The sequence below is a fragment of the Pelodiscus sinensis genome, chromosome 27 (assembly GCF_049634645.1).
Source record: "Pelodiscus sinensis isolate JC-2024 chromosome 27, ASM4963464v1, whole genome shotgun sequence".
NCBI lineage: Eukaryota > Metazoa > Chordata > Testudines > Trionychidae > Pelodiscus > Pelodiscus sinensis.
This window is the reverse complement of record NC_134737.1, coordinates 15195954-15221356: the sequence shown is the minus strand read 5'-3', so window position 1 is coordinate 15221356 and position 25403 is coordinate 15195954. Positions and strand designations below refer to the sequence as shown.

General features: G+C 55.2%; 1 protein-coding gene and 1 long non-coding RNA gene across 8 annotated transcripts in view; one reads left to right on the top strand and one right to left on the bottom strand.

The window, feature by feature from the left end:
• The window catches only part of LOC102456071 (maestro heat-like repeat-containing protein family member 7), a 33328-nt gene extending 20600 nt beyond the window's left edge, over positions 1-12728 (bottom strand). For 6 of the 7 annotated variants that reach the window (XR_012897849.1, XM_075910178.1, XM_075910174.1 and 3 more), the window contains exons 1-9: positions 11647-12073; positions 10642-10778; positions 9692-9792; positions 7586-7711; positions 6491-6570; positions 5573-5696; positions 4910-4996; positions 1252-1356; positions 203-338 (exon numbers count right to left, since the gene is read on the bottom strand). Coding sequence is in view for 6 of the 7 variants with exons in the window: in XM_075910178.1 (XP_075766293.1) it covers positions 203-338; positions 1252-1356; positions 4910-4996; positions 5573-5696; positions 6491-6570; positions 7586-7711; positions 9692-9792; positions 10642-10778; positions 11647-11966 (1216 nt within the window). In the remaining variant the exon portion in view is untranslated. The other variant, XM_075910175.1, reaches the window with a different exon arrangement.
• Positions 12729-13277: 549 nt separating this feature from the next.
• Positions 13278-25275, top strand: LOC142820910 (uncharacterized). Its single transcript, XR_012897918.1, has 4 exons — positions 13278-13410; positions 23430-23589; positions 24888-24947; positions 25137-25275. It is a non-coding gene; the product is annotated as an uncharacterized LOC142820910 (long non-coding RNA).
• The last annotated feature ends 128 nt before the right edge of the window (positions 25276-25403 follow it).

Here is a 25403-nt window from a genome sequence, read left to right as displayed (position 1 = left end):
TTGGATAATGAGGACGTTTTTTAGTTTCTAAGGCCCAAAAGAAGCCCTAGCGACGGTGCAGGCTCAGTCCGAGTTGGGTTGGGAATGGTGCAGTGTTTGCAAGGATGCAGCAAAGGCAGGTGAGCTCAGTAACTAGCTGCTCTGGCTTTGGGATGCCCGTGTCAGGGCAGTGAGGGCAGAGCAGGGTCTCTAGGGCTCTTACACTTTTGCCGCAGCATGAAGGAGTAGAGGTGGTGAAGTCCATCCACGGCCCAGCGGCAGATCTCCTGCTCGTGCTCCGCACAGCACAGGGTGAGACAGCCCACCAGCTGGCCCGGCACTCTGAACCCCTCCACGCCCTGACGGAGAGAGAGCAAAGGGAGTCACCCGCCCCTGCGGGCCCAGTGCTACGACTCCCCCGGGTCTGCACCAGCAATGGGGAGGCAGAGCACAGTGCAGTGACCAAGACAGCAGGAGGAGCCGGGGTGGGGGGGCATTGCTAGGGGCATGAAACCTGGGCAGCAAAGTCAGCAAACGTTGCCCCAAGTGTGGAGCCTCCTTCTCCAAGACAAACTCGTAATCCCGGCCTCTTTCGCCAGCTCGCACCTGCAGGGACCCCAGGCCAGGAGCAGCTCTCCTCCAGCTGCAGCCTTGTCCTCTTGCCCAAATGCTGCTGCCAGAGACCTTCCCTGGGCCTCCCGCAGGCCCTGAGCTGGCTCCCTGCCCTTCCCCACTTCACACCAAGCCCCTGCCCCATAATGCTCCTGCTCCTTTGGCCCCTCCCATCCCTCTCACTTGGTCCCCTCCCCCTTCAGTTCTGCTGCCTAAGGGTGCCTCCTTCCAGATCCTGCCATGGGAGGATGGAGCAGCTGGAGCAGCTAAATGGCCGAGAGTGCCCAGAAGGGGGCGGGGAGAAATTCATTTTGCAGCCCTGGAGGTGCCAAACCAAAGGACTGTGTCTAGACTGGCCAGTTTTCCGTTAAAAGCATTTCCGGAAAATCATGCCAGTCTAGACCTAGCCAAGCAGTCCCATGATGACTGGCAAAGAGTTGAACCAGGCAGCTGCCCCCGGACACCGGGGCTCAGACGGTGCTCGTGGGGCAATCCTGTGCAAATGCACCCAGCCTTCAGGGCAGACCGCGGTCCTAAGGGGACAGAATTAGGAGCGCAAAGCCCACTGGAGTGTGGATAGACCCCAGTGACATCAGTGCCCACTGCACCGCGAGGCTGCTCAGTGCAGTTCAGAGGCAAGCCAGGGCCCAGGCTGCCCACCTTGAATTTGTGATGCCCAGCGATGAGTCTGATCAGCCAGGCGATCCTTTCCACTGCCCTCAGCCGCTCATGCACCTCATTGGATGTGGTCCAGGGGAGCAGGAACTGGGAGAGTGAGAGAAACGAATTGGGACAAGGCGGCATGCAAAAAATTGCACAAGCACGTCGGGAGAAACTCAGAAAGGCTAAGGCAAAACTGAATGACGACTAGCAAGGGACATGAAAGCCAATCAGCGGTGGATCTATAAATGCATTAGGAGCAAGAGAAAGACAAAGGAAAGTGTCGGACTACTACTTAGCAAAGAAGAAGAGCAAATAACTGAGGAAACAGACGAAGTCCAGCTATTTCATGCCTTTTTTTGCTAGCGGGGTTAAAGGGTTAATGCTCACCGCAACATTAACAATAAGGGGGGAGGAACACAGGCCAGACTAGGGAGAGAAAAGGTGAAAGATGATTTGGATAAGTTAGGTGTATTCAAGTCAGCAGAGCCTCAGGGGCTGTGTCTAGACTGGCAAGTTTTTCTGCAAAAGCAGCTGCTTTTGCGGAAAAACTTGCCAGCTGTCTACACTGGCCGCTTGAATTTCCACAAGAACACTGACTTCCTACTGTCTGAAATCAGTGCTTCTTGCGGAAATACTATGCTGCTCCCGGTCGGGCAAAAGTCCTTTTGTGCAAAAGGGCCAGTGTAGACAGCTCAGATTTGTTTTGCGCAAAAAAGCCCCGATGGCGAAAATGGCGATTGGGGCTTTTTTGCAGAAAAGCGCGTCTAGATTTGCACGGACGCTTTTCCACAAAAAGTGCTTTTGCGGAAAAGCATCCTGCCAATCTAGATGCTCTGTTCCGAAAATGCTTTTAATGGAAAACTTTTCTGTTAAAAGCATTTCCGGAAAATCATGCCAGTTTAGACACAGCCTTAGGTCCAAGAGGACTGGAGAAAAGCAGATGCAGAACCTCTCTTTGAACAGGGAACAAAGATACCCTGAGGAATTCTAGGTAGTCGGCCCAACTCGGGTATCCAGAGAGAAACGGAAGAAAGGATTAAAGATGCCGTGTCAGAGCCTGGAGGAGCTATTCGGGTTAGGAGGACTAGCCTGCATGGATTGGTCCTGAACAAACCATGTCAAAACAGTCTAGGTTCCTCCGTGGACAGGGTATGTGAAATTGAGCAAGGCTTCTGACACAGCCCCCCAAAACATCTGCCCCAGCAAACTGAGGTCTAGCTGAGAGACTAGAAGGAGGGTGCACAGCTGAGTGAAAGCCCCGACTCAAAGAGCAGCGACAAGGGTCTCGTGGCACACCGAGGGGATGTCTCGGGGTGGTCCCTCGGGAGGTGCCTGGGCCCGGTACTAGTTTCACTACCAGCTCAGTTAGCGCCTGCTTGTAAAATCGGCGGAGGACACCTCGCTGGGCGGGGCTACCAGCACGGCTGAGGACAGATTGGAAATCATAATGAGCTTGTTGAACTGGAGACTTGGCCAACAAGACGCAATCCAGTACACACACATGGGACAAGCTGCACTTAGGAAGGAAAACTCAAATGTCCTCAGACAAAGTGGGGCTCGCGGGGCAGGAGGCAGGACTGCAGGAAGCGGGGGGCTAACCCGGGTCACATGCTGACTGGGAACGAACAGCGCCATGCTGCTGGGAGAAAGGGAAATGTCATTCTAAGGTGCACTAGCGCAGAGCACCATGTCTGGAGTATTGGACATTAGGAAAAAACTTCTTTAACTGCCCTTAGTTTTTTCCTAATGTCCAACCTAAACCTCCCTTGCTGCAGTTTAAGCCCGTTGCTTAAGTCCTATCCTCAGAGGCCAAGGAGAAAATTTTTTCTCCCTCCTCTTTGTGACACCCTTTTAGATACTTTAAAACGGCTCTCATGTCCCCTGTCAATCTTCTCCTTTCCAAACTAAACAAGGTCAGTTCTTTCGGCCTTCCCTCATAGCTCATATTCTCCAGACCTTTCATCATTCTTGTTGCTCTTCTCTGGACCCTCTCCAATTTCTCCACATCTTCCTTGAAATGTGGTGCCCAGAACCGGACACAAGAGGGCTGTGTCTAGACTGGCCAGTTTTCCAGAAAATCAGCCAGTTTTCCAGAAAATCAGCCAGTTTTCCAGAAAAACTTGCCAGCTGTCTACACTGGCCACTTGAATTTCCGCAAAAGCCCTGACTTCCTACTGTAAGAAATCAGTGCTTTTTGTGGAAATACTATGCTGCTCCCGTTCAGGCAAAAGTCCCTTTTGCACAAAACTTTTGCACAAAAGGGCCAGTGTAGACAGCTGAGATTTGTTTTCCGCCAAAAAGCCCCAATCGCGCAAATGGCGATCGGGGCTTTTTTGCGGAAAAGCGCGTCTAGATTGGCCACGGACGCTTTTCCACAAAAAGTGCTTTTGCGGAAAAGCATCCATGCCAATCTAAACGCTCTTTTCCGAAAATGCTTTTAATGGAAAAACTTTTCTGTTAAAAGCATTTCCGGAAAATCATGCCAGTCTAGATGTAGCTGGAGAGGTTTAGGTTGGACATTAGGAAAAAAACTAATGGCAATTAGGAAGTTTTTTCCTAATGTCCAATACTCCAACTCAGGCCAAATCAGCACAGAGCAGAGCGGAAGAATGACTTCTCATGTCTTGCTCACACACTCCTGGGAATGGAGTGTGGTCAGGAAGACCACATGGAGAAGCGTCAGTGACCCTCCTCTGTGTTACATCCCTGACGTATCTGAAGACTCTCATTAGGTGTCCCCTGAAGACTAAACATGCCCAATTCGGTCAATCTTTCTTCATAGGTTTGTTCTTCTAAACCAAGGATCGGTTTTGCCGCTGACCTCTGGCCTGGCTCCAGTTTGGTCCTGCCGTGAGGGCAGGGGACTGGACTCTGACCTCTCGAGGTTCCTTCCAGCTCTAGTGTTCTAGGGTTCTGTGTCCCGACAGCAGGACGAGAAGCAATGGGCTTATCTGCAGCCAGGGTGAGTTCGGTGAGAGGTCAGGAGAAGCCCTACGGTGGCGAAGCACTGAACAGGGGACCTCGGGACATGACTCCCCAGCATGGAGGTTTGAAAGACCAGCCTGGACTCTCATCGGGGATGGTCGAGGAATGCTTGGCCCTGCCTCACTGCAGGGGTGGAGTAGGCGACCTCCTGAGACCCCTCCCAACCCGGCACTTCTGTCATTCCCTCTTCCCAGGCTCTGGGGTCGAGAAGACAGGACCTCTGCCATGGACACGTCTCTCTTCTTGGGCCACAGACCACCCACAGAATCTACCGCCTGTGGCCCAGAACTAGGCTCTGGCCAGATTGGGGGGCCCACGGGTGGTGCTCAGGGCCTGCAGCCCAGGGGTCCCAGTGTGATTGCTGGGTGGGGCCTTAGGGCACAGGAAGGGCCGTGAGAACTTTGCACCCCACCCAGCCCCAGGCTCTGCACACAGCGGCGTGGGACAGGGGCTCAGTGGAGAACATGGCAGATCCCAGGTGGCTCCACCCCTGCCCCGTGCAGAATCTCTGAGATCCAGCAGGACACGTGGCCTCCCGGCTGAGCGCCTTGGCCCAGAAGGTACTGGGAGGAGCGTGTCCCGTGCTTGGGATTAAACGGAGCTCTGGGCCCTGAGCCCCACCCCAGCTACAAGACTAGTCCCCTCCCCACCCCCACAGCTGCCTCCGGACCTCCAAGATGTTCTGCAGCTCCACAAGGTCGGGCTTCTCATCCTTACACATCAGGGCCTTCAGCATCCCGTCCATGGCTTCCAGGGTCTGCACGCAGAGCAGAGAGGGTGCCAGAGCAGGGACATTACCCAGCCAGGTGCTGAACCAGAGCCTGGCGAGACACCCCCCGGCCATGGCAGCCCCGGGGATCCCAGCTCACCCAGTCCCTGTACCCGCAGGGGGCCTGCGGCAGACTCCTCCGGCCCCACCTGCCTTTGCTGTCCCCAGGGAGAAGCTGTGGCCGCTGCCCACTGGAAGTGTCAGACTGGCCTCCATAGTTGGAGCAGGAGGAGAGATTTCCAGCCAAGCTTCGGTTCCCCCTGGCCCAGGCGCATCTGATGCTGCCCATCCCAGGCCAGTGCCCCAGGTACACATGGGGGGATCAATGTGCTTGTGAAGGGAGTGTCTGTTCCCACTACTTGCTGGTGCACGTAAAGGATAAATGCCTACTACTGCTGCCCTAGGAGGGAGCTGCTCCTTTCTCTCCGGCGGTGAAGTCCTGCCGACGAGCTGTGATCAGTACTCGCTTGTGCCAGTGCCAGGTAACCCAGCGGGCAGGCACACCAGCAACTGGCAGGATCCCCATGCGGTTTGGGAGGCTCCACACAGCCACTTGGGGCTTACCTGGGTGTACAGATCAGCCTCGGCGCCCTGCATGGTCTCTGCTGGAGGCAGGGAGAACACGCTGGAGAAGCAGACGGCGAGCAGGCTGCCTTGGTCCAGACCCTGCAGCGGAGGCTTCACTTTGCTAAGAGAAGAGACACTGTGGACTGGAGGGCAGAGGAGGGACTGATGCTCCAATGCTGAGGTCTCCGGCTCCCCGGGCGTGGAAACAGACCTACGGGGTCCCAGGGGAGGGGCCGGAGGAGGGAGCTGGTGCTGCCTCCTCTCACACCAGCAGGGCAGGGTCCGGGCAGGAATCCAGCCCTACACCCAGCTCAGGGCTCGCAGCCCGCTGGACAGGGCACTCAGCTGGGCGGGGCAGGGGGCAGCCCAGCTGGCATTAACCCCTTCATCTCCATAGCCAGAGCATGGCCCTGAGCTGCTCCAGCACCTGCCCTGCCCTCCCCTCCCAGTCCGGGGGCACCTGTCCAGCCACCAGCCCATCTCCAGCCCACACCCTCCGGATGCCTGGCAAAGGCAGAGCAGGGCGCCAGCGGCACCGAACACAGGCAGTGCCACCTCCCAGGGCTCAGCCTGCCCAGCCTCTCAGCCACAGGGCTGCCAGCATGACACAGCTGGCACAAACGGCAGCGACCCCAGTTCTGCTCCAGCTGCCCCTCCGGCCCCAGAGCCATCGCTTAGGGGTCCCAAAGGTCCTCCCCCTTCCCCCATCGTCAGGGGCCACTTGATGAGGCCAAGCTCCGAAGGGTCCTCTACCACCAACCCCCTGGTGCCGGCGACAGTCTCCAGTGCCCGAGGGCAGGGAAGCTAGTGGGGAGCAGACAGCTCCAGCAGGACAGAGGGGGGATGCCCTAGAGAACTGGCCGCGGCAAAGAGGCTGGTGCATCTGGCTGCCCTGGGGCCGGGTGGGGCGGGTACCTCAGCTCCATGAGGGTGAGCATTGCTTGCTGGCGCACCCTCCCTGTCAGGGCGTTGACGGGCTCGTGATGAATCAGCATCTGGGGACACAGCGTGGGGAAATGGCAGGCGGGCTCCATGCTCCAACAGGCCCTGCCTGTGACATGTGGGCTCAGCAGCCCGGTCGTCCTCCTGCCGGCTTGATGGCGTGCAGAGCCCCAGCCGGGCAGTGCAAGACAGAGACAGGGCCCCCCGCATACACGCCAGCGCACTGCATTGGCTCCGTCAGCATCAGCACCCAGAGACTACCCCTAGATCGGGCCCCTTGTGCCAGGTGCTCAGTGAGGGCCAGTCCTGTCCCACAGAGCACACTAGATGAGGCCTAGCAGGGAAACTGAGGCACGGAGGAAGATGGGACGAGCCCAGGGTCTCCCTGCAGAACTGGGAGTCGGGTCCAGGTGAGCTGAGCCCCAGGGAAGGGAGCTAAGCCCCGGGAAGCTCTCTGCAGCGTGGGGGGCAAAGTGTTCCCAGCTCTATGGAGCAGATGGTGCTAGTCCCCGAGCGCTGCGTGGGGCTCTGAGCAGGGGGCCGGTGGCGTGGAAAGCTGGCGCAGGGGGACGCTGTCCATTTCCCTAGAGCCACTGGGCGGTTCTGTGTCTGGGAGCAGAAGGCAGTCCCAGCCGGGGGCTCTAACCGGAAGACACGGCTGCCATGGTAACCGGCTGCATGTGAGCTCCTCGTGCGACACGGGGCCCACAAGGCTAATGCTGCCCTGGGGCGTGTGACCAGGGGGCTGCAGTTGCTCTAGAGAGGTTAGCTCCCCTCTGCATTCGACCCGGGGGCGGCAGCTGCACCCACCACACCAGGCAAGGAGGGTGCTGGCCAGTTGGAGGCAGAGGCAGGAGAGCGATCAAAGGGCAGGGACGTGGTGCAGCGTGAGAGCCTGGAGGAGCCCGTCCATGCAGCTGCTGCAGAGACTAGATCCCGCTCTGCCAGCGGCAGCAGGCACCTGGCCCCAGGCTCTCCTGTGCCACAGGCCAAGGTCTGACCCGGCCCAGTGGCTGGCAGAGGTGGCCACAGAGCCCGCCCAGTGCCCCACGCGGGTGTTGGACTCGCCTTTATCCGCTCCACAAGCAGAGCTTTGCTGATAAACGCATCCAGGTTCCCCTCCGGGCTCTGGGCGCTGACGGCTCTGCTGAGGGTGCTGACACAATTCAGAAACATCAGTTTCTCGGCCTCATCCTGCGTCCCGCAGAGATTAGACACAAGCGGGCAGGTTAGCGTGGCACGGAGCCCCCGGGGCAGAGAGGCCAGGAAGCTTCCTCCCCACGCAGCTCAGGCTTTGACGTGCCGAGTGCGGGGAAAGGCGTTTCCTCTGGCCTCAGGAGCGACTGTCTGGGGAAGGCAGGGCGGCTCCGTGTGGAACCAGACCAGGGCCGGTGGCCAATGGCGAACTTCAGCAGGTGCACAGCCAAACTGGGGGCCCTGGGGAGTGGGAGGAACATCTGGATGTGACACCCCGACACCCCAATATTCACCACTCTCAGGCAATTGCCATCGGTTCAGTAGAGAGTAGGGCTTATAAGGTGTCGTTCTCAAAGCCTTTATCCGCTAGACATCCATGTCTCGTTGGGCTGTGGGTGTTGTCGCTGCATGTGAAGTTATGTACGTTGTGACGTTCAACAGGGCCTCAGGGACAACAATTAAAGAAGCCAAACAATGTCTTCTCGAGACAACGCACAGGCCCTAGGTTACCCCTGGAATGGCCAGCCATGGAAACCTCGCCAAGGCAGCACTGCACCTTGGCAACTGTTTGACCCAGGCCACAGCAAAAGAGCTTTCAGCCAGCGGGAAGAGGAGATACAAGGGGAACAACGAAATGGAGGGGGCTTACTCTCCCTGCAACAAGATACTGGGAAATACCTGAGGGACAAAGAGTAAACTATAGTCCCAGGCTAGAGAGAGGCCTCACTTGTGTAACCCTAAACCCTAACTCTAAGGAAATCCAAGCTGCAAAGCCAATCTAGCTTGTGCCTCTCAACCTTTTTATCACCCAGAGTGCGAATTTGCTAATGCAGGGCTACTCAACTTTGGAAGCTCTGGGGGCCACAGTGATACTCAGCATATGCCGAGGGCCACTACTTAAGTGTGGTTGCATGTACATGCAAATATATATGCAAATAGTTTCTTTCACACTGACGGGCATGTATACAAAGATTAAAGGCAAGGCTACACAACACGCAGGCCCCATTTAAGTCAGTCCTGCTGATATTAATAAAATGCAGCATTTACCCGATTTCCACCCATATGACAGCACTTGTAATGAGCAAAGATAGTCCAGGAATTTAATTACTAAACCGCATCTCAACAGAAGACCATTCTATTGACTGCTTTTTTGTTTTGGCTCCCATCCATGGGCTGCATGTTGAGCCCCATGTAAACCCCAAACCACACTGTGGGCCACAAACAAACAAGCCATGAGCCACATGCGGCCCGTGGGCCCCGTGTTGAGTAGCCCTGTGCTAATGTACACCCTATCTATCTAATGGGATAGCTTCATTTGTGGGTTTTATTTATTTACTAAGTAACTTGCTTTGTTCTGTTTGCTATCCCTCATACACATGTAAAATTGATCCTGTGTAGGTTAAACTTAATTCTTGTTTATACCATAACCCAGTTTGCCCCTTTCCTCACTTACTAATTTCACAAAGAGCTGTGCATACCACTCTCCACATTGAGGGAGGGGGTGAATTTCATAAAGCCGTTGGTTCTGTACTCCAAAGGCCAGATCCTGGGACAAGCCCCCTAACCTGAGTCTTCCAGGATGGATCTCTACTGTGTCTTTCTTCCCTGTCTGTGTGTATGGCTGGAAGAAGCTTGTGAGCCCAGCCCAGCAAGACAGGGAGGGTGAAAAGCCCCCGATAGGCTCAGAGTATTCCAGGACATCAGGTGGAAGTTAGACACATGCAAGCGGGAAATGTCCATTTAAACAGTGAAAGTAACAAATCAGTGGGGAAGTGTCCCAGGGCAAGGGGGGTGCCCATTGGTGAGCCGAGGTGGGATGTTTTTAAGATGCTCTAGTATAAACCTTTGGGGGTGGGTCTCTGGGCTGTGTTACCCCGGAGGTCACAGTGGTCCACTTTGGCCTTGGACTCCCTGCCCCATGTGGAGAAGAGTGGCTAGCACGTATGGAGGGCCAGGTCAGAGGAGGGCTCTTGGTACCTGCTCATTGACCTGGAGAAAAGCGTCAATGTAGTCCAGGGCCTCTTTCTCCTCCAAGTCTGGTTCCAGAAAGCAGGGGCGGTTGGGAGGGGCTGGTGAATCTGATAGAAGACAGAGCTGGTGGTAATGCTACAGGCAGGGATCTTAGACCTTTGCCCCCAGCTCCCACGCCAGCAGTGTAGAGGCCCTGAAGCACAGCACAGTGATCCCTGGCCTCCTGAGCTCTTTCCTGCCCAGCCCAGCAAAGATCGAGTCAGAACTCTAGCCCCCAGCGGCCACCCCTCTTCCCCACGCACGCTGGGAATTTGGAGAGCACCGCCCCTGGCTGAAGGGATGATGTCAGGCCATGAGCGGTGTCCCTGCTCTCCGGGCCATGGCTGGAGGGGGCAGAGGGGAGAGCTGTCCAGTCTGTGTGGGATGCGGGGTCCAGGGCAATTAATCGACAGGCCCTCTGCCCCCTCCAGCCATGGCCCAGAGAGAGGGACCCCTCTGCTTGTTCTGCCTGCCTCTCCGGCCATGGGCAGCCAGAGCCATCGGGCGTAAGCGGGCAGGCACTGGGCACATCAGCCACCCCCCTCAGGGAGCCAGCCTGAGCATGAGATGCCCTGCACTGCCACGTGTGGCCCTGCAAAGGAGCCAGCAGCATCAGAGGGCATCTCTTGCTCAGGCCGGCTCCTGGCAATCCCGGGCTTTAGCAACCACCGTGCCCCGAGCAACCCGCCGACCTGCCGCCTGACGGGCCTGTCTCCACCTGCCCCAGTCAGCTCTCACAGCTGCAGCTGCTGCCAGCCGGAGGGCCTCCCCTCCGCTGGGTTTGCCTGTCTCCATCTCATGGCAGGCCAGAGCCCTGCAAGGCTACGGAGTCGTCTCCTCCAGGGGACCCCAACCCTGGAGGGGCCAAGCCCCACCACCATGCAGCTCCCTCCCCCACCCAGCTGGCCCCCACTCACCTGCACAGACGGGCTGGAGCACACACAGCTCCTGCTGCTGCGGGAGGTGCCTCTGCCGACTCTTCCAGGGGGGAGCTTTGGTCTCCTCCCAGGCAGGGATGGGCTTCGAGGAGCCCTGGGGTGCTTCCTCCATCATCCTGCAAAGAAGCCAGGACCAGACATTGCTGGTGGGGGAGGGGAGGCTGTGCAGTGGGGCCAGCCGGGCTAGGTCTGTTCCACCAGCACCTCCAAGTGCCAGCTGCGACCAGGGCCCTGCTGCACTCGGTCCCTGGCCACAGGGCTCACGCGCTAGCCAGCCCAGCCAGCAGGGAAACAAGTAGACAGACATGCTCAGAGTCACCCAGCCCCTCAGCCGTACAGGCAGGGTTAGAACCCAGGTCGCCAGGCTCCCAGGTCACCCCCAGCCCAGGGCAAAGAGCTCCCCACTGGGTCACAAGCTGCACACCAGAGAAGCTGGTCCCACCCCGCCAGGACTCTTCCTGCCCAGGGAAATTACCCTGATCCCTCCCCCCAGGAATACGGGGCGGTGGCAGCCCCCAGGAGGGGGTGCTGGGGCAGGCGGGCTGTGAGCAGCAGGAGTTGTGGAGCTAGAAAGTGACTGTGTGTGGGGTTCCCCGTGGAGGAGGCTGGAGCGCTGGGGTGGGGCTGGGGAGCTGCGGCTAGCCGGCCAGCAGAGAGGAGGAGCAGCAGGTTGGCTCTGGAGGGCCCGGGGGCTGCCTGCCAGGCTAGGAAGGGCGCGGCCGGGAGCCAGCTCCAAACGCTCTGCAGGGCCGGGGGATTCAGAGCCAAACACCAGTCTGGCTCTGAATTCACAGCTCCCCTCCCAAGCAGCTGAGGCTCCAGCGCCGAGAAATGACAGAGCCGGAAGCTCCCCAACTCATGCTCCCAACTTACTGGGCAGGAGCCAGGATCAGGGCCACTTCTGGGTCTGGGTATTCCCCAGCCGCCTTCTGGCAGGCTGTTGTCTAGCCTCTCCCCAGCTCGCTGAGGCCCAGAGCAACTCACCACATCTCATGCCGAGGTCTGAAAGCAGGGCCGGGCACTGACCACTGCTCTGCTGGGCCCCTACCAGACGGTGCCACCTGCCCACGCCCTGCCAAGTCCTCCTCCTCCGTGCTGCCTGGCACAGCCGTGGCCACCCTGGACTCCATCCTGTGCTCACGCCAGCGGTGCAGGGACGGCCCCGTGTGCTTGGCAAGGCGAGGGAAAAGCAGGGGCAACAGAAGAGTCTCCGGCGTGGAGCCAGGCGTGGGCAGAAGCTGCAGTGTAAACGGGCAACCCACTTTCTGCAGCCGGTGACGGAGCTGAACGGGCTGGCTCAGCATTCCCCAGCCACACGTGCCAGCGCCAGGCCTGGCAGTGAGGCGGCAGGGCTGTGCCAGCCAGCCGGCGCAGTGTCACAATGGGCAGGCGAGTCACAGGCCAGCCGGGGCGTGACTCACCAGACACCTGGGCAGCCTGATGCCCGGAGACGTGGTGGTGGCCAGAAGTGGAGGTGGCTTCCAAAAAGAACTGGATCAGCCCATGGGGGAGAAGTCAATCCAACGTTGTTAGCCAGCCCCTGGCTCCAGGTGTCCATATGTCCCTGAATGCCAGAAGCTGGGAGAAAAGAGCTCCATCGATAACCAACGCCCTGATGGCCGTGTTCTGGGCAAGTCTTCTGCAGTGCTGGCCACGTCAGAGACGGGATAGTGGGCGAGATGGGCCGTGGTTATCCCAATGGCAATAGAGATCATTCCTAATAATATTAAAGACACTGTGCCGTGCTGGTGGCATGGCTGACTCCCCTCTGCTTTTTCTGTCTTCCCTCCTGTGTCTCAGCTGGAAGGAACCGCCCCCGGCACGACTCCTCCAGCTCCCTTAGCAGTGGGAAAGGAGAAAACTCCCGAGTGCTCCCGCAAGGCTCTCTCAGTGCGCAAGGAGGGAGCGCGTGAGGGAGATTCCTTGCAGCAAAGCCACGGCGGCCTCCGAGGTCGCCCCTGCCCCGCAGCATCTTCCCAGCTCGTTGTCATGGGCGCTCTGCGCGGTCACCGCTTCCTTACCGCCGTGGGCCAATTAGCTGCGACAGGCCTTGTGATGTCATGCCACGCCCACCCCTGCCACGCCCACCCCTGCCCCAGATAGCCCTGCCCCGGACAGCCCCTTTGGATGTGTGGGCTGCTCCCCTGTCTCAGCCCCTGTCCCCCCCCCCCCCCCGAGTCACTAGGGCTGGGCTTCAGGCAGGCGAGACGTGAAGACACCCCAAGGCCAAGCAAACGGTTAAAATGAAGCTTGGTGCCCTTGTCAGAAATACGGGATCGGCCCCCCCCATCAGGGTCTATCACCTGTGAATTAATGAAGCACTGAAGCAGATCCCCCCCCTCCCCGTAGGTGCAATAAAGAGAGAGGAGGCGATGTTCAGGTGCAAACAAGGGGGGAGCTATTCAAGGACTGATTAGAAAGGAGGGAGAAATGGGGAAGAGAACCGGACACAGACATAACCAACATCGGACAAAACAGGACAGTGACGGCAACAAACGGGCCGGAAGCCCAGACTCACTAAGTCAAAGCCTTTGGCTCTGTGATTAAAATGGCAAGCAAACCCCAAGTACAGGGCCCGTTCTGGCCTGAGGACCTGGCAATGGCGCTGGGGGAGGCACCGGGACCTGCTACCCTCAGGCTGAATTAGGGCCCTTGGGGCAGAGCGCTGCGGAGTCCCATAACGTCCGGCCCGGACTGGTGGGTGAAAGGAGTCGCAGGCTGGTGATAATACAAGCAGGCGGTGTGCGGGTGAGACCAGTAAAACCCCCCTTCTTCCTCTGCTGCAGGCCCGGCTGGGGTTGTCCCTCCTTGTCAGGTGGTAGAGCAGACGGGCCCAGGCACGACTGCCACTGTGGCCGAGAGCCCTGAGGCTGAGTCCTGATAAAGCCACAAGGGTGGGAAAAGTCTGAGAACAGGACCCTCGTGACGCTTGCAGGGACGTCCGGGTTAGGTTGGTCTCTGAGTGGTCAGTGCCTGAGGAGATCGGAGCTTTGCGGCCAGGGAGGTTCCTGAGGGAGTTTGGAGGGGGAGCTGGAAGGGGTGAGGTACCTGTGCCTTTCTTTAACACTTTTAAACTAAACTAAAACCCAAACTTCCTGATTTAAATAAAAAACCCCATCAATAACCTAATTAGCTGTAGGGGAGAATGCAGGCAGAAGCCCAGCTGCAGAGTGGCTGTCACGTTGCTGAATTGGAGGGAAGCAGCCAGATCGCTGCTGCACCCCTAGGTGGGGGTGTTGGCCCCAGAAATTGGTGTGGGGGGAGCCATGTGGGGTATTGAATGGGAACTTATTGTTTGTTAATCGTATGTACACTATTTATGTGAGTGTATAATGTCTGTGTGTGTAGGTAGGAAACTGTAATCTGTGTGGAAGCTGAATATTTCTGTGAATGTGGCTAAGCATGGCTATGGACAGGCTGAGTAGCAAAGCCCTGTGGGACAATGGCTCTCAATAGGCTATGGACACACCCAAAGAATGGGATTTGTCACCTGAGGGCAGCCAGCAGGAAACATAGAGATTGGCCTATGACCAGGTGACTTGCTGCATGCAAGAAGAGGCCAGGACGGAGTATAAAGAGGCCATGTGGTCGATGCCATTTTGTTCTCAGCTCAGCACTTCATCCCAGAGGCAGCACTGCAGGGATTGAAGAGCCCGGAAGACCTGGGAACCCATCCTGATCGTAGGATGTGCAATAAGGACTTTTAACCAGCAGCTGCAACATCTCTGCTAGAGCCTGCATCGAGAACTGGGAGATTCGGTGCATGTAACGTACTGTACTTTAATAACCTTACTCTCAACACCAAAAATCAAATTTAGACAGCGTGGGGTCCTGATCCCAAAGCTCAATTGACCAAGATCTGTGGATCCTGCCGACTACGCCACTGTGACGGACCAGGCCGTGTCTGGGCACAGCTTAGGGCGTCCGCTCAGGGCGAATTGCTCAAATCCGGGGCTCTTTACAGTCCCCCTGACTGGCGACCTCTCCACACAGGCCACAAACCAGTCTCACAGAGCGCTTCAGCTGCCTGCCTGAAGCCTCACGAGCAAAACCCCTCCGACGCCCCAGCAATATCCGTGCCCCAGATGGCCCCGGGCCTATACACAGGTGGGGGGTCCTAGCACCCAATCCCACCTACCCCGAACAAGTTCTGTCCGGTTCCAAGAAACCAGCCACAGATCCCTGGTCAATTTACCCTCTGGACCTTACCCACAAATCACGCTGGGCCAATCCTTTAGAATCTATATCTAAAGGTTTATTATTACAGGAAAGAAAAGCCTGAGAGTAAGGTTATTAAAGTACAGTACGTTACATGCACCGAATCTCCCAGTTCTCGATGCAGGCTCTAGCAGAGATGTTGCAGCTGCTGGTTAAAAGTCCTTATTGCACATCCTACGATCAGGATGGGTTCCCAGGTCTTCCGGGCTCTTCAATCCCTGCAATGCTGCCTCTGGGATGAAGTGCTGAGCTGAGAACAAAATGGCATCGACCACATGGCCTCTTTATACTCCGTCCTGGCCTCTTCTTGCATGCAGCAAGTCACCTGGTCAGAGGCCAATCTCTATGTTTCCTGCTGGCTGCCCTCAGGTGACAAATCCCATTCTTTGGGTGTGTCCATAGCCTATTGAGAGCCATTGTTCCACAGGGCTTTGCTACTCAGCCTGCCCATAGCCATGCTTAGCCACATTCACAGAAATATTCAGCTTCCACACAGATTACAGTTTCCTACCTACACACATAGACATTATACACTCACATAAATAGTGTACATACGATTAACAAACAATAAGTTCCCATTCAATACCCCACATGGCTCCCCCCACACCAATTTCTGGGGCCAACACCCCCACCTAGGGGTGCAGCAGCGATCTGGCTGCTTCCCTCCAATTCAGCAACGTGACAGTGGCACTGGGGGCTATCCTGTTTATTGCAATCAGTGTAGCATGTATAGCCGTGACACAGCCTCAAGACCTCCCTGGCACATTGTGCCACCCTTGGATTCTGGAGCTGTACAAACTGAGGCCCTCTGCCTCCCCCTCACTGCCTCCCCTCCACCCACGTGTCTCGGTGCTCTCCAGTACAGACTAAACTTTTTCCCACAAAATAAGAACTAGGGGTCACCCAATGAAATGAATAGACTGCAAGTTTAAAACAAACACAAGGACGTTTTTCTTCACGCAATGCACAGTCAACCTGTGGAACTCCTTGCCAAAGGATGTGGTGAAGGTGAGGACTTTAACAGGGTTCAAAAAAGAGCTAGATGGATTCATGTAGGTTAAGTCCATCCAGGGCTGGCCTTACCCCGAGGAGAACTGAGGCAGCCACCTCAGGTGCCAGACTGTGGGGGGGCACCATTAGGACCCAGAGTGTAGAAAATTGTGTCTGCTTAGTGCAGCAAGGAGACATGGGGGTGTCAGGTGAGCTCCCCAGCTCAGGTGCCAATATGTTGTGGGCCCTGAGTCCATCAATGGCTATTAGCCAGGGTGGGTAGGAATGGTGTCTCGAGCCTCTGTCAGAGGCTGGAAAGGGATGACAGGAAAGGAATCACTCGATTCCCTGTTCTGTTCACTCCTACTGGCATTGGCCACTGCGGGCAGACAGGACACTGGGCCGGATGGGCCTTTGGTCTGACCCCGTCTGGCCGCTCTGATGTTCTAATATGGATTCCTACGTTAAACGGTCACAGACTCCATCTTAGTTGCCCCAGTTACTGATTTAAATACCATCAGATTATTATATTTTAATGTTGTAGAACAATCAACTTACACACACAAAATTGCCTAACAAGGTGTGACGTAGCGTTGGTACCTTGCTGGTTGCTAGGCTTGGGCTGTAGGTGACCCCCCCGCCCCCCCGGTACCACGGCCCAGCAGAGTAGCTGATGGGTCAGGTAGGTAACCTGTTCTACTGGTTACCTCCCAGGGAGAGGAACAAAGGGAGGAAGGTGGAGGGCAGGGCTGGAAGTGGGGCAGTTTCTGTCTGGGAGCATGGAGGAAGCAGCCTAAGCAAGGGGCTGGGATTTAGGGGCCCAGTCTCCCCCATCTCAAGGGGGGCTAGGCCTGCCCTGTAACCAGATTATATCTGTGCTGGAGAAGCAATAAACTCCCTCTATTCTACTGGCTGGTGGAGTCTGTTCGTGCCACTATGGGGGGTGCAGGAGTCAGGGAAACCCCAACACGCCGTCACACAAGGTACAGAGCACAGAGCCCCCTAATGCCAGGCCAGGAGAAAAAGAGTACCCAGTGCATGGAGCGTGGGGCCCCCTAACACCACGGTGGAAGATAACGTGTGCATGGGGCACGGGGCATGGCACCCGCTAATGCCAGGCCTGGAGATGGGGTGTGCACAGGGCAAGGTGTGTGGTGTCCCCTAACACCAGGCTGGGAAACAGGGTGTGTGGGGGGCATGGAGCATTGCACCCTCTAATGCTAGGCTAAGAGACGGCATGTAGGGGACCCTGTGCTCCATGCCTCACCTGACACAAGGCTGGGGGGCTGGGAGATGGGAGGTGTGGGGTACAGAGCTAAGTGCACCCTAATCTTAGGCTAGGATTTGGGGGTGCATTGCTTTGGCATTTGTTGACAAGGGTGTGACATAGTGGGGGTACCTGGCTGGTTTCTATGCTGCTGGCTCTGGGGTAACCCCCACTGGCTGCCGTGGGTACCACGACCCAGCAAAACAGGATGAGTCACTATGCAAAGGGACCTCTCAACCAGTATGGCCAGACACCCCCCATGGAGAGGAACAAAGGAAGGTGGATGCTGCCCTGGCTGGGGGGCAGGGTTGGAAGAGGGTTAGTTAGTTGCTGTCTGGGAGCATGGAGGAGACAGCCTAGGGAAAGGGGCTGGAGTTTAGGGGCCCGGTCTCTCCCCCATCTCAAGGGGGCCTGAGGCATCCTAGCCCAGCTCTGTGACCAGATTCCATCTGTGCTGTGCTGTATCCTGGAGAGGCAATAAACTTCCTCTATTCCACCGGCTGGTGCAGTCTGTTTGTGCCATTTCGGGTGCAGGAGACGGGGGACCCCCAACGCGCCGTCACAAAGGGAAACAGACGATTAGGGTGGCAGAGACCTCAGGAAGTCATTTAGTCCAACCCCCTGCTAAATGTACGACCGACCTCAAGTAAATCACCCCAGCCAGGGATTGACCTTAAAAATCTCTAGGGAAGGAGCTTCCACTCCCTCCCTAGGGAACCCAGCCCAGAGCTTCCCACCCGCCTCGGGAAATCGTTTTTCTGAATATCCAACTCAGACCTCCCCCACTGTAACTTGAGCCCATCGCTCCTCATTCTGTCACCTGGCACCACTGACAACAGCCTCTCTCCATCCTCCTCAGGTATCTCCCTCACGCTTCCCTTCCGCAGATCCCTCAGCCTATCCTCGGAGGACATGTGTTTTCAATGCCCTGCGCTGGACTTCCTCCAATTTGTCCCCATCCTTTCTGTAGTGGGGACACAATACTCCAGATGTGGCCTCCCCAGTGCTGAATAAAGGGGAATAATTGCTTCCCTAGATCTGCTGGCAATGCTCCTCCTAATTCACTCCAATAAGCCGTTCGCCTTCTTGGCTGCAAGAGCAAACTGCCTCATCTCCAGCTTCTCCTCCACTGTAATTCCAGGGTCCTTTGCTGCTGCTTAGCCAGTTGGTCCCCAGCCTGTAGGACTCTGCACTTGTCCTTGTTGAACCTCATCCGATTTCTTTTGGCCCAGCCCTCTGACGGAGAATTTAATCCGAGGGTTCGGATGGGGGCCCAAAACCCCTACCAAATCAATTCCAGACACCCTTCTTAAGCAACCAGCTTTATTCAGGAATGCATTCCAGGGCAAAAACCTCCAGGATACTCAGGAGAAAAAAAAGTTTCTGCAAAGTTTCTGCAAAGTTTCTGCAAATGCCCAAACAAAAGGCAAGGTCTTTTGTACTTTCTTACATGGTAATTATCCCCCTTTTACTGACCACTTACAATTGCATGCATATACAGGTTATGCCCCTTTGCACCAAATTCCCTCCAATCATCATTTGTCCCCTCACTGTCATTTTGCAGGCCTTATAACAGGTTTAAACCAGTTTTACCTGTCCCCTCCTTTTGTATACCTGTGCTCAAGCACGTACCTCTTTACAAAGACCAGACTTTAACAGCAGGGGTCATATTGACAAAAGTTAAGTTTATCCTTCATTCCCCCCTTTGATCCACTTGTGGATCACAATTAATCTGAAGCATCCTTTCCCATTTATTCTCAAACGTGCAAGTGTCTTTGTAGTCTTTCTTGGGAGGGTTCTGTACATTTAGCAGAAGCATCTGTTGTACTTTGCTTTCTGCTACATTTTCTATCTTTTGTAAGCACCTTTTAATACAGCATAAGGCTAGCTGTATCATTATGTATATAGAGCATATTAAGACAAGGAACATTAATATTCCTCCCACCACTTTTTTCATGAGTTCGCTTAACTCTATTCCCAACCAATTCAAAGGATTTCAGTCTTGCAACTGCTCTCTAAATGTTTTTGTCTGGACAGACAATGTTTGGATTTCCTTTATCCTTGTGGTTAGGTTTGAACTTACATCAGAAACTTTAACACAACACTCTGGGCCTATTAATCCACATACCCCTTCTTGAGCTGCTAGTAGATAGTCAAGAGCCAGTCTGTTTTGCTGGGTAAAGATTCGTAATTTATTTAAATTATCCTGTACCACACCTAATGCCCCTTCTGTGGTATTCATGAATTTTTCCATAAGCAAGGACATTGTTTTTAAATCATGATTTGTTTTTGCCTGCCCTACCCATGGAATGGTAGTTTCAGCTACTGCAAGGGCAGTTTGTTCTATCCAGTTCCATGCTTTCTCCCAAGACCCATCCCGCTTATTCCTGATATGCCCTGGTGGCAAAGTGTCAACAATTCTCATAGCTGGTGTCACAAGACCGAGGTAACAAAACCCTGAGGCATTCTGCGGAAGCCTTTTATAGGCAAATTTACCGCATATCCACCAATAATTATACATGTTTCACGAGTCAGACTGATATGTCATCATGGCTCGGTTCCCAAAGGTGGTGTTACCTTCCTTGCAAAGGTCTGTACTAGTGGCCCCTCCCCATATGGTTGTTATTTCTGGTTTGAATAGGGTGCACCAAAGGTTTGCGGTAGACATAGTGGAACCATTATGCCATACATGTGTCCCATTCAGCTTTGTTATAATGTGTGTGCAGCTTGATTTCCCGACAAAGGTGGTACCTGTAAGATTCCTACATAGGGGGCTTGTACCACTGAATGATAATTGGATGCACCCAGTCTGGTTGAACCACACAGTTTGGTCATTTTGTTCCAGTAATGCATCACTTACTAGTCCAGTTTTGTTTAACGGAAGGGCACCTATTGGGTATCCACTATGCGCACTTTGTGGTGCCCAGGCACACACCCAACAGTTAGTTTTGTTTGCGGCTCGTGCCATACCTTCTGCCAGCTGCAGAAAGGTGTTAGTACCAATACCATTCCCCCCTTGGAGCCAAATAAGGCCTATACAAAGGAGGAACAAGAGTTTAGCCATTGTGCAGGATTGTAATCCTTTCAGCACTTGCGCGGACGGAGGTTATAAGTAGAAAACCCACCGTCCTCTGACAAAATGCCGGTAGGTTCAATGGCAAGGTCGGGTGCAGATTGTTGTGGAATGTCAGCTTGACTAATAGGACCAGAAGGGATCTGGCCTGTAGTGAGAGCGTAGTGAATGAGGTCCAGGTCTTTGATTTCCGATGATGTATATCCCTCGTTCAGGAGAAGTGATTCGATTTCTTTCTCAGAAAGCGGTAGAAAGTCGTTCTCTTCTGGCTCTGGGCTGACAGGTTCAGTAGGAGGCGATATGTCGGGAGAGGCAAATTCACACAACTTCTGAGGGTCAACGGTGCGGCGCACGTGGCTTGCGTGTATCCAAGAATCTCGCTCGGCTACCTTCACAGCCGTGTTGGTAGTCAGCAAGACCTGGAAGGGACCATTCCACCTTGGAGATAGGCAGTCTTTCCTCCGGAATTCTTTTATCAGGACCCAGTTTCCTGGTTGCACATCATGGCAAGGCACATCAGTTGGGACAGGTAAGGCTTCTGCAACCTGAGAGGAGAGACTAAAAGCAATTTTAGACAGATGTATACAGTATTGAAGTAGTTCGTCATAACATTCAGACAAGTGGGAAGGATTAATTTTTCCAGGAGGCTCAAATCCAAGTAAAATTGGCCTCCCAAATAGGATTTCATGAGGGGTGAGACCATGTTTGCGGTTTGGGGTATTTCGGATATGCATGAGGGCAAGGGGCAATGCCTGTGGCCACTTGAGTCCAGTATTAGAGATAATCTTGCTTAACTTCCGTTTGATATCGAGGTTTTTCCTTTTAACATGCCCTGAACTTTGGGGATGATATGGAGTATGGAATCGTTGTTCTATGTGGAGGGCTCTACACAGATCTTGCAGGATTTTGGCCGTGAAATGGGTTCCCTTATCCGAGTCAATTTTTAAAGGGATTCCAAATCTGGGAACCACCTCAGTAGCTAATTTCTTCACCACAGTAGTGGCGTCCGCTCGGCGGCAAGGGAAAGCTTCCACCCAACCACTGAACACACATACAATAACCAGACAATACTTGAACCCACAGGAAAGGGTTAACTCTATAAAATCAATCTGCAAATATTGGAAGGGTCCATAGGCCCAAGTATGAGCACTTAGAGTAGTTTTTTCTTCACCCTGGGTAGAGAACTTTTGACAAGTAGCGCAATTGCTGTTGATTTTAGCAGCAGCTTGGTGAATCCCGGGCGCATACCAATGCTTCAGAATCTGGTCTGCTACCCCCCTTTTGTTCATATGTCCTAATCCATGGGTAATGGTAGCCAAGTGGGACACCAACGTAGAAGGAGCCACAGGTCGTCCATCTGGTGAAAGCCAAATGTTATTATCTTGAATACGACACCCAGCTTTGTACCAATTGTGTTGTTCCTTCTCAGGTGCCCTAGATTGCAACAGGGATAAATCATTTAGAGTCAGGGGAACAGAAACAGCAACCAGGATTTGAAATGGAGCTGGAGGTCCACTGGCAGCTGCATTCTTGGCTGCAAAATCTGCCCGTCTGTTTCCTACTGATATAGTATCAGTTTTATCAGTATGAGCACTGCAATGCATAATAGAAATAGCAAAAGGTAATTGAATAGCAAGCAAGAGGTCATTAACAAGGGATCCATTAGAAATAGCACTTCCCGAGGATGTTAAGAATCCTCGATGTTTCCAAATCTGACCTACAGAATGACAGATATTAAAAGTATACATTGAATCAGTATAAATGTTAACAGATTGATCAGTAGCTAAAATACAGGCACGAGTGAGAGCAATTAGTTCAGCGGCTTGTGCACTTTTTATCCCTGGAAGAGAATGAGCTTCAATTATTGCATGATCAGAAACAACAGCATACCCGCTTATAAGGTTTTCCCTTTCATCCCTTTTACATGACCCATCAGTGTAATACACTAAATTAGGATTGGACAAAGGAATGTCCCTTAGATCAGATCGTGGGGTACAAGTGAGGTCCACCAATGCTAAACAATCGTGGGGTTCCATCTCATGGGGCTCTCCATCAGTAGGGTTAGGAAAAAGGGTGGCAGGATTTAAAGTAGAACAGCGTACTATAGAGACATTCTGGGCTCCTAAAAGGGCTTTCTCATAGTTAGTCAGTCTTTGCATTGACAAATGCTGGGTCTTAGTCTTATTCAACAAAGCTTGCACTGCATGGGGTACAGCAAGTGTTAGGTGGTGACCCAATACCAGGCATTGACTTTTTTCTAATAGTACAGCAGCTGCGGCCACAGCTCTAAGACACGGGGGGAAACCCTTTGCTACTGGGTCAAGCTGAGCACTAAAATAAGCTACAGGACGAAGGCGATTTCCAAATGGCTGACATAATACTCCCGAAGCGACCTGATCCTGTTCGTGGCAAAAAAGAGTAAAGGGTTTATCATAATCAGGGAGCCCAAGAGAGGGTGGAGAGACCAAAGCAGCTTTCACTTTTTGAAAGGATTTTTCTTTCTCCTCTGTCCACGGGATGGGATCCTTCACCTTGTCACATGTCAGAGATACAAGGGGTTTTACAAGACCAGAGAAATTAGGAATCCATTGTCTGCAATAGCTAGCAGCACCTAAGAGAGACCGAACCTGTTTCTTAGTTACTGGGCGAGGGAGAGAAAGAACAGAGGTTATGCGTTTATCAGTAAGCTTTTGCCCTTCTTGGGATATGAGGTGACCCAAATATTCAACCTCTGCTTTACAGAACTGGAGCTTTGCCTTGGAGGCTTTGTGACCTCTCTTTGCTAATTCACACAGCAAATGTACAGTATCCGTTTTACATGCTTCATGATTAGGTGAGGCTATCAATAAATCATCAACATACTGAACAAGGGTAGACTCTTTTGGCAGAGAAATTGAATCAAGGTCCCTTTTTAACAGTTGTGAGAAAAGGGTGGGACTTTTAGTATACCCTTGAGGAAGTCTGGTCCAGGTCAGCTGCTCCCCTTTATAGGAAAAAGCAAACAAAAACTGTGAATCCTTATCAATGGGAATGGAGAAGAAGGCTGAACATAAATCTATGACAGAGAAACATTTAGCACCTGCAGGGATAGAGGACAATATTGTTGCTGGATTAGGAACCAATCCGTCCAGGTCACTCGGGAGCCCATCCCTGCCCTCCAGCGTCTCTACCTCTCCCCCAGCTCAATATCATCCATGAACAAATCAACCCATCCTCCAGGTCATTAAAGAAGATTGGACAAACGTGGCCCCAGGACTCTACGTGATACAGGCTGGGCATCGTCACGGAGCCCTACCGGTGGTGGATGAAGGAGCACGTTCTCCGGAGCCTGGTCCCGCTGCTGCTGCTCCTGCACGATGAGAATCTCAGCGTGTCCCAGGTGAGGCCAGAGCCTGCAGCTGAGCGCGTTACCCGTGACCAGTGACTTGTGTGCGGGGAAACGTGCGACTCCCCGCCCCCGGGGCTGGCTGGCAGGGGCAGGTGCTCAGGGCTGCGACAACCCCGTGCTCAAAATCGCTTGAAAGTTGAGTCCAGTAGCCCCCTGGTCATTCCCCCACCCCCGCCCAGAGCCATCCCTGAGCCTCTGAGCCCAACAGCCCCTGTGCAGCCAGGCTGGGGGGGGGCACCTCACCGTGCCTACGGCCCCTGTCTCCACACAGCCCACAGGCTGCGCTGGCAGGAAGAGCCCAGGCCTGGCCATGGCCCCTCCCAGGCGCAGGGCTACCCAGCCTGCAGGTGGCGCTCAAGACCCGGCGTGGCCTTGGCCAAGTGGCCAGACAGCCACGAAACGCCCAGGCTTTGCCCCCGCCCCAGCTGTCTGTGCTCACACTAGCTCTCCTGGCCCCCGTCCCTGGGGCGCCAGATGCCCCCAGCAGTAATGAATTCCTCCTCATGCCCCCTCCTCCTCCAGGCGGGGAACTGAGGCACAGAGCGACTATGGCCTAGAGCCTCCAAAGTAGGGAACGCCCATGGGAGTTGGGCACCTTAGGCCCGGGGCTTTAGCAGCTGGCCTGAGTTCGCCCAGGGCATCAGTGGCAGAGCCGGGAGCCTCGCCAGGTCCCCGGCCACACTCCAACCAGCCGCGAGCCGCCTGGGGCCAGGGGGAGCTCGGCCCACCTGGCCTCCCGGTGTGCGGGGCAACTAGGCCAGCGGGTCCCACCGCCTGTAACGTCCCGGCCCCTCCTGTGAGCTGGGACACCCTCGCCAGGGCCACGCTGTTCCTGAGGTGGCGGCGGCTCAGGGTGCTGGTCCAGAGGAAGGATGTGTGGCCAAGCTGTGACTGCCTGGTGAGGCGCCCGCGGGTCGGTCACTGCGCAGCCCTCGCAGTCATTTGCTGGGAGGCTCCTGCTGTCGCCTTCAGTTTCCTAGAGGCTGCTCCAGCCAAAGCAGGAGATTTTACCCGGCGCAGGATCCCCGGCTCCCACGCGCCAAACCCCTCGGCCCCAGCCCAGGGCCTGCGCCCCGACCCCTTTTCCAGCCAGGTTAGAGTGAGGAAGGGAGGGGGAAGTGAGGGGGGGTGGAATGAGCAAGGGGGGTTCTCAGGGAAGGGGTGGGGCCAGGGAGGGTGCTGGGTTTGCGATGGGACAGGTGGCTGCCCGGGGGGCCGTGTTTAGAGGTGACAGCTGCTTCGATGCCCAGGCTGGGGCTGCAGGGATGTGACGAGCTGTTTGTGTGCAGGGCTCAGCGCCCGGCAGCTGCACCACCGGAGCCGGGACAAGCTGGATGCCATCTGCAAGGGTGAGTGGGGCCGCGGCTGGGGCACGGAGCGCTGGGGCGCAGCGGCCGGGCTGGGACTCGGTCTCCACTCCAGAGCTGGGCGAGCTGCAGGGGGGAGCTGCCTCCCCGGACACCCAGCAGCCACGGGCTGGAGCAGTCGCCCGCGCGGCATTGGGGCTCTGACCGCTGCTTCCTCCCTTCCAACCGCAGTGCTCAAAGGCCTGGGGCAGGACAGCAACTCCCGCGTGCGATGCCTGGCTGCTCAGACCTGCCTGATCCTGGAGGCCGTCAAGAACCAGCCCCCGTCTGGCTGCAGCCTGTGGACCTTCGCCCGCAGGGTCAGAACCATGTGCGCTGGCTAACGCCTGCCCTGGGGCCACCGGCTGCCCTCGCTCTGCTGAGAGCCACCGCCCGCCCTGCACCCTGCCTTTGGGAAAGGAGAAACATTTCGGGTCCATTCGGGAGGCTCCCAACACC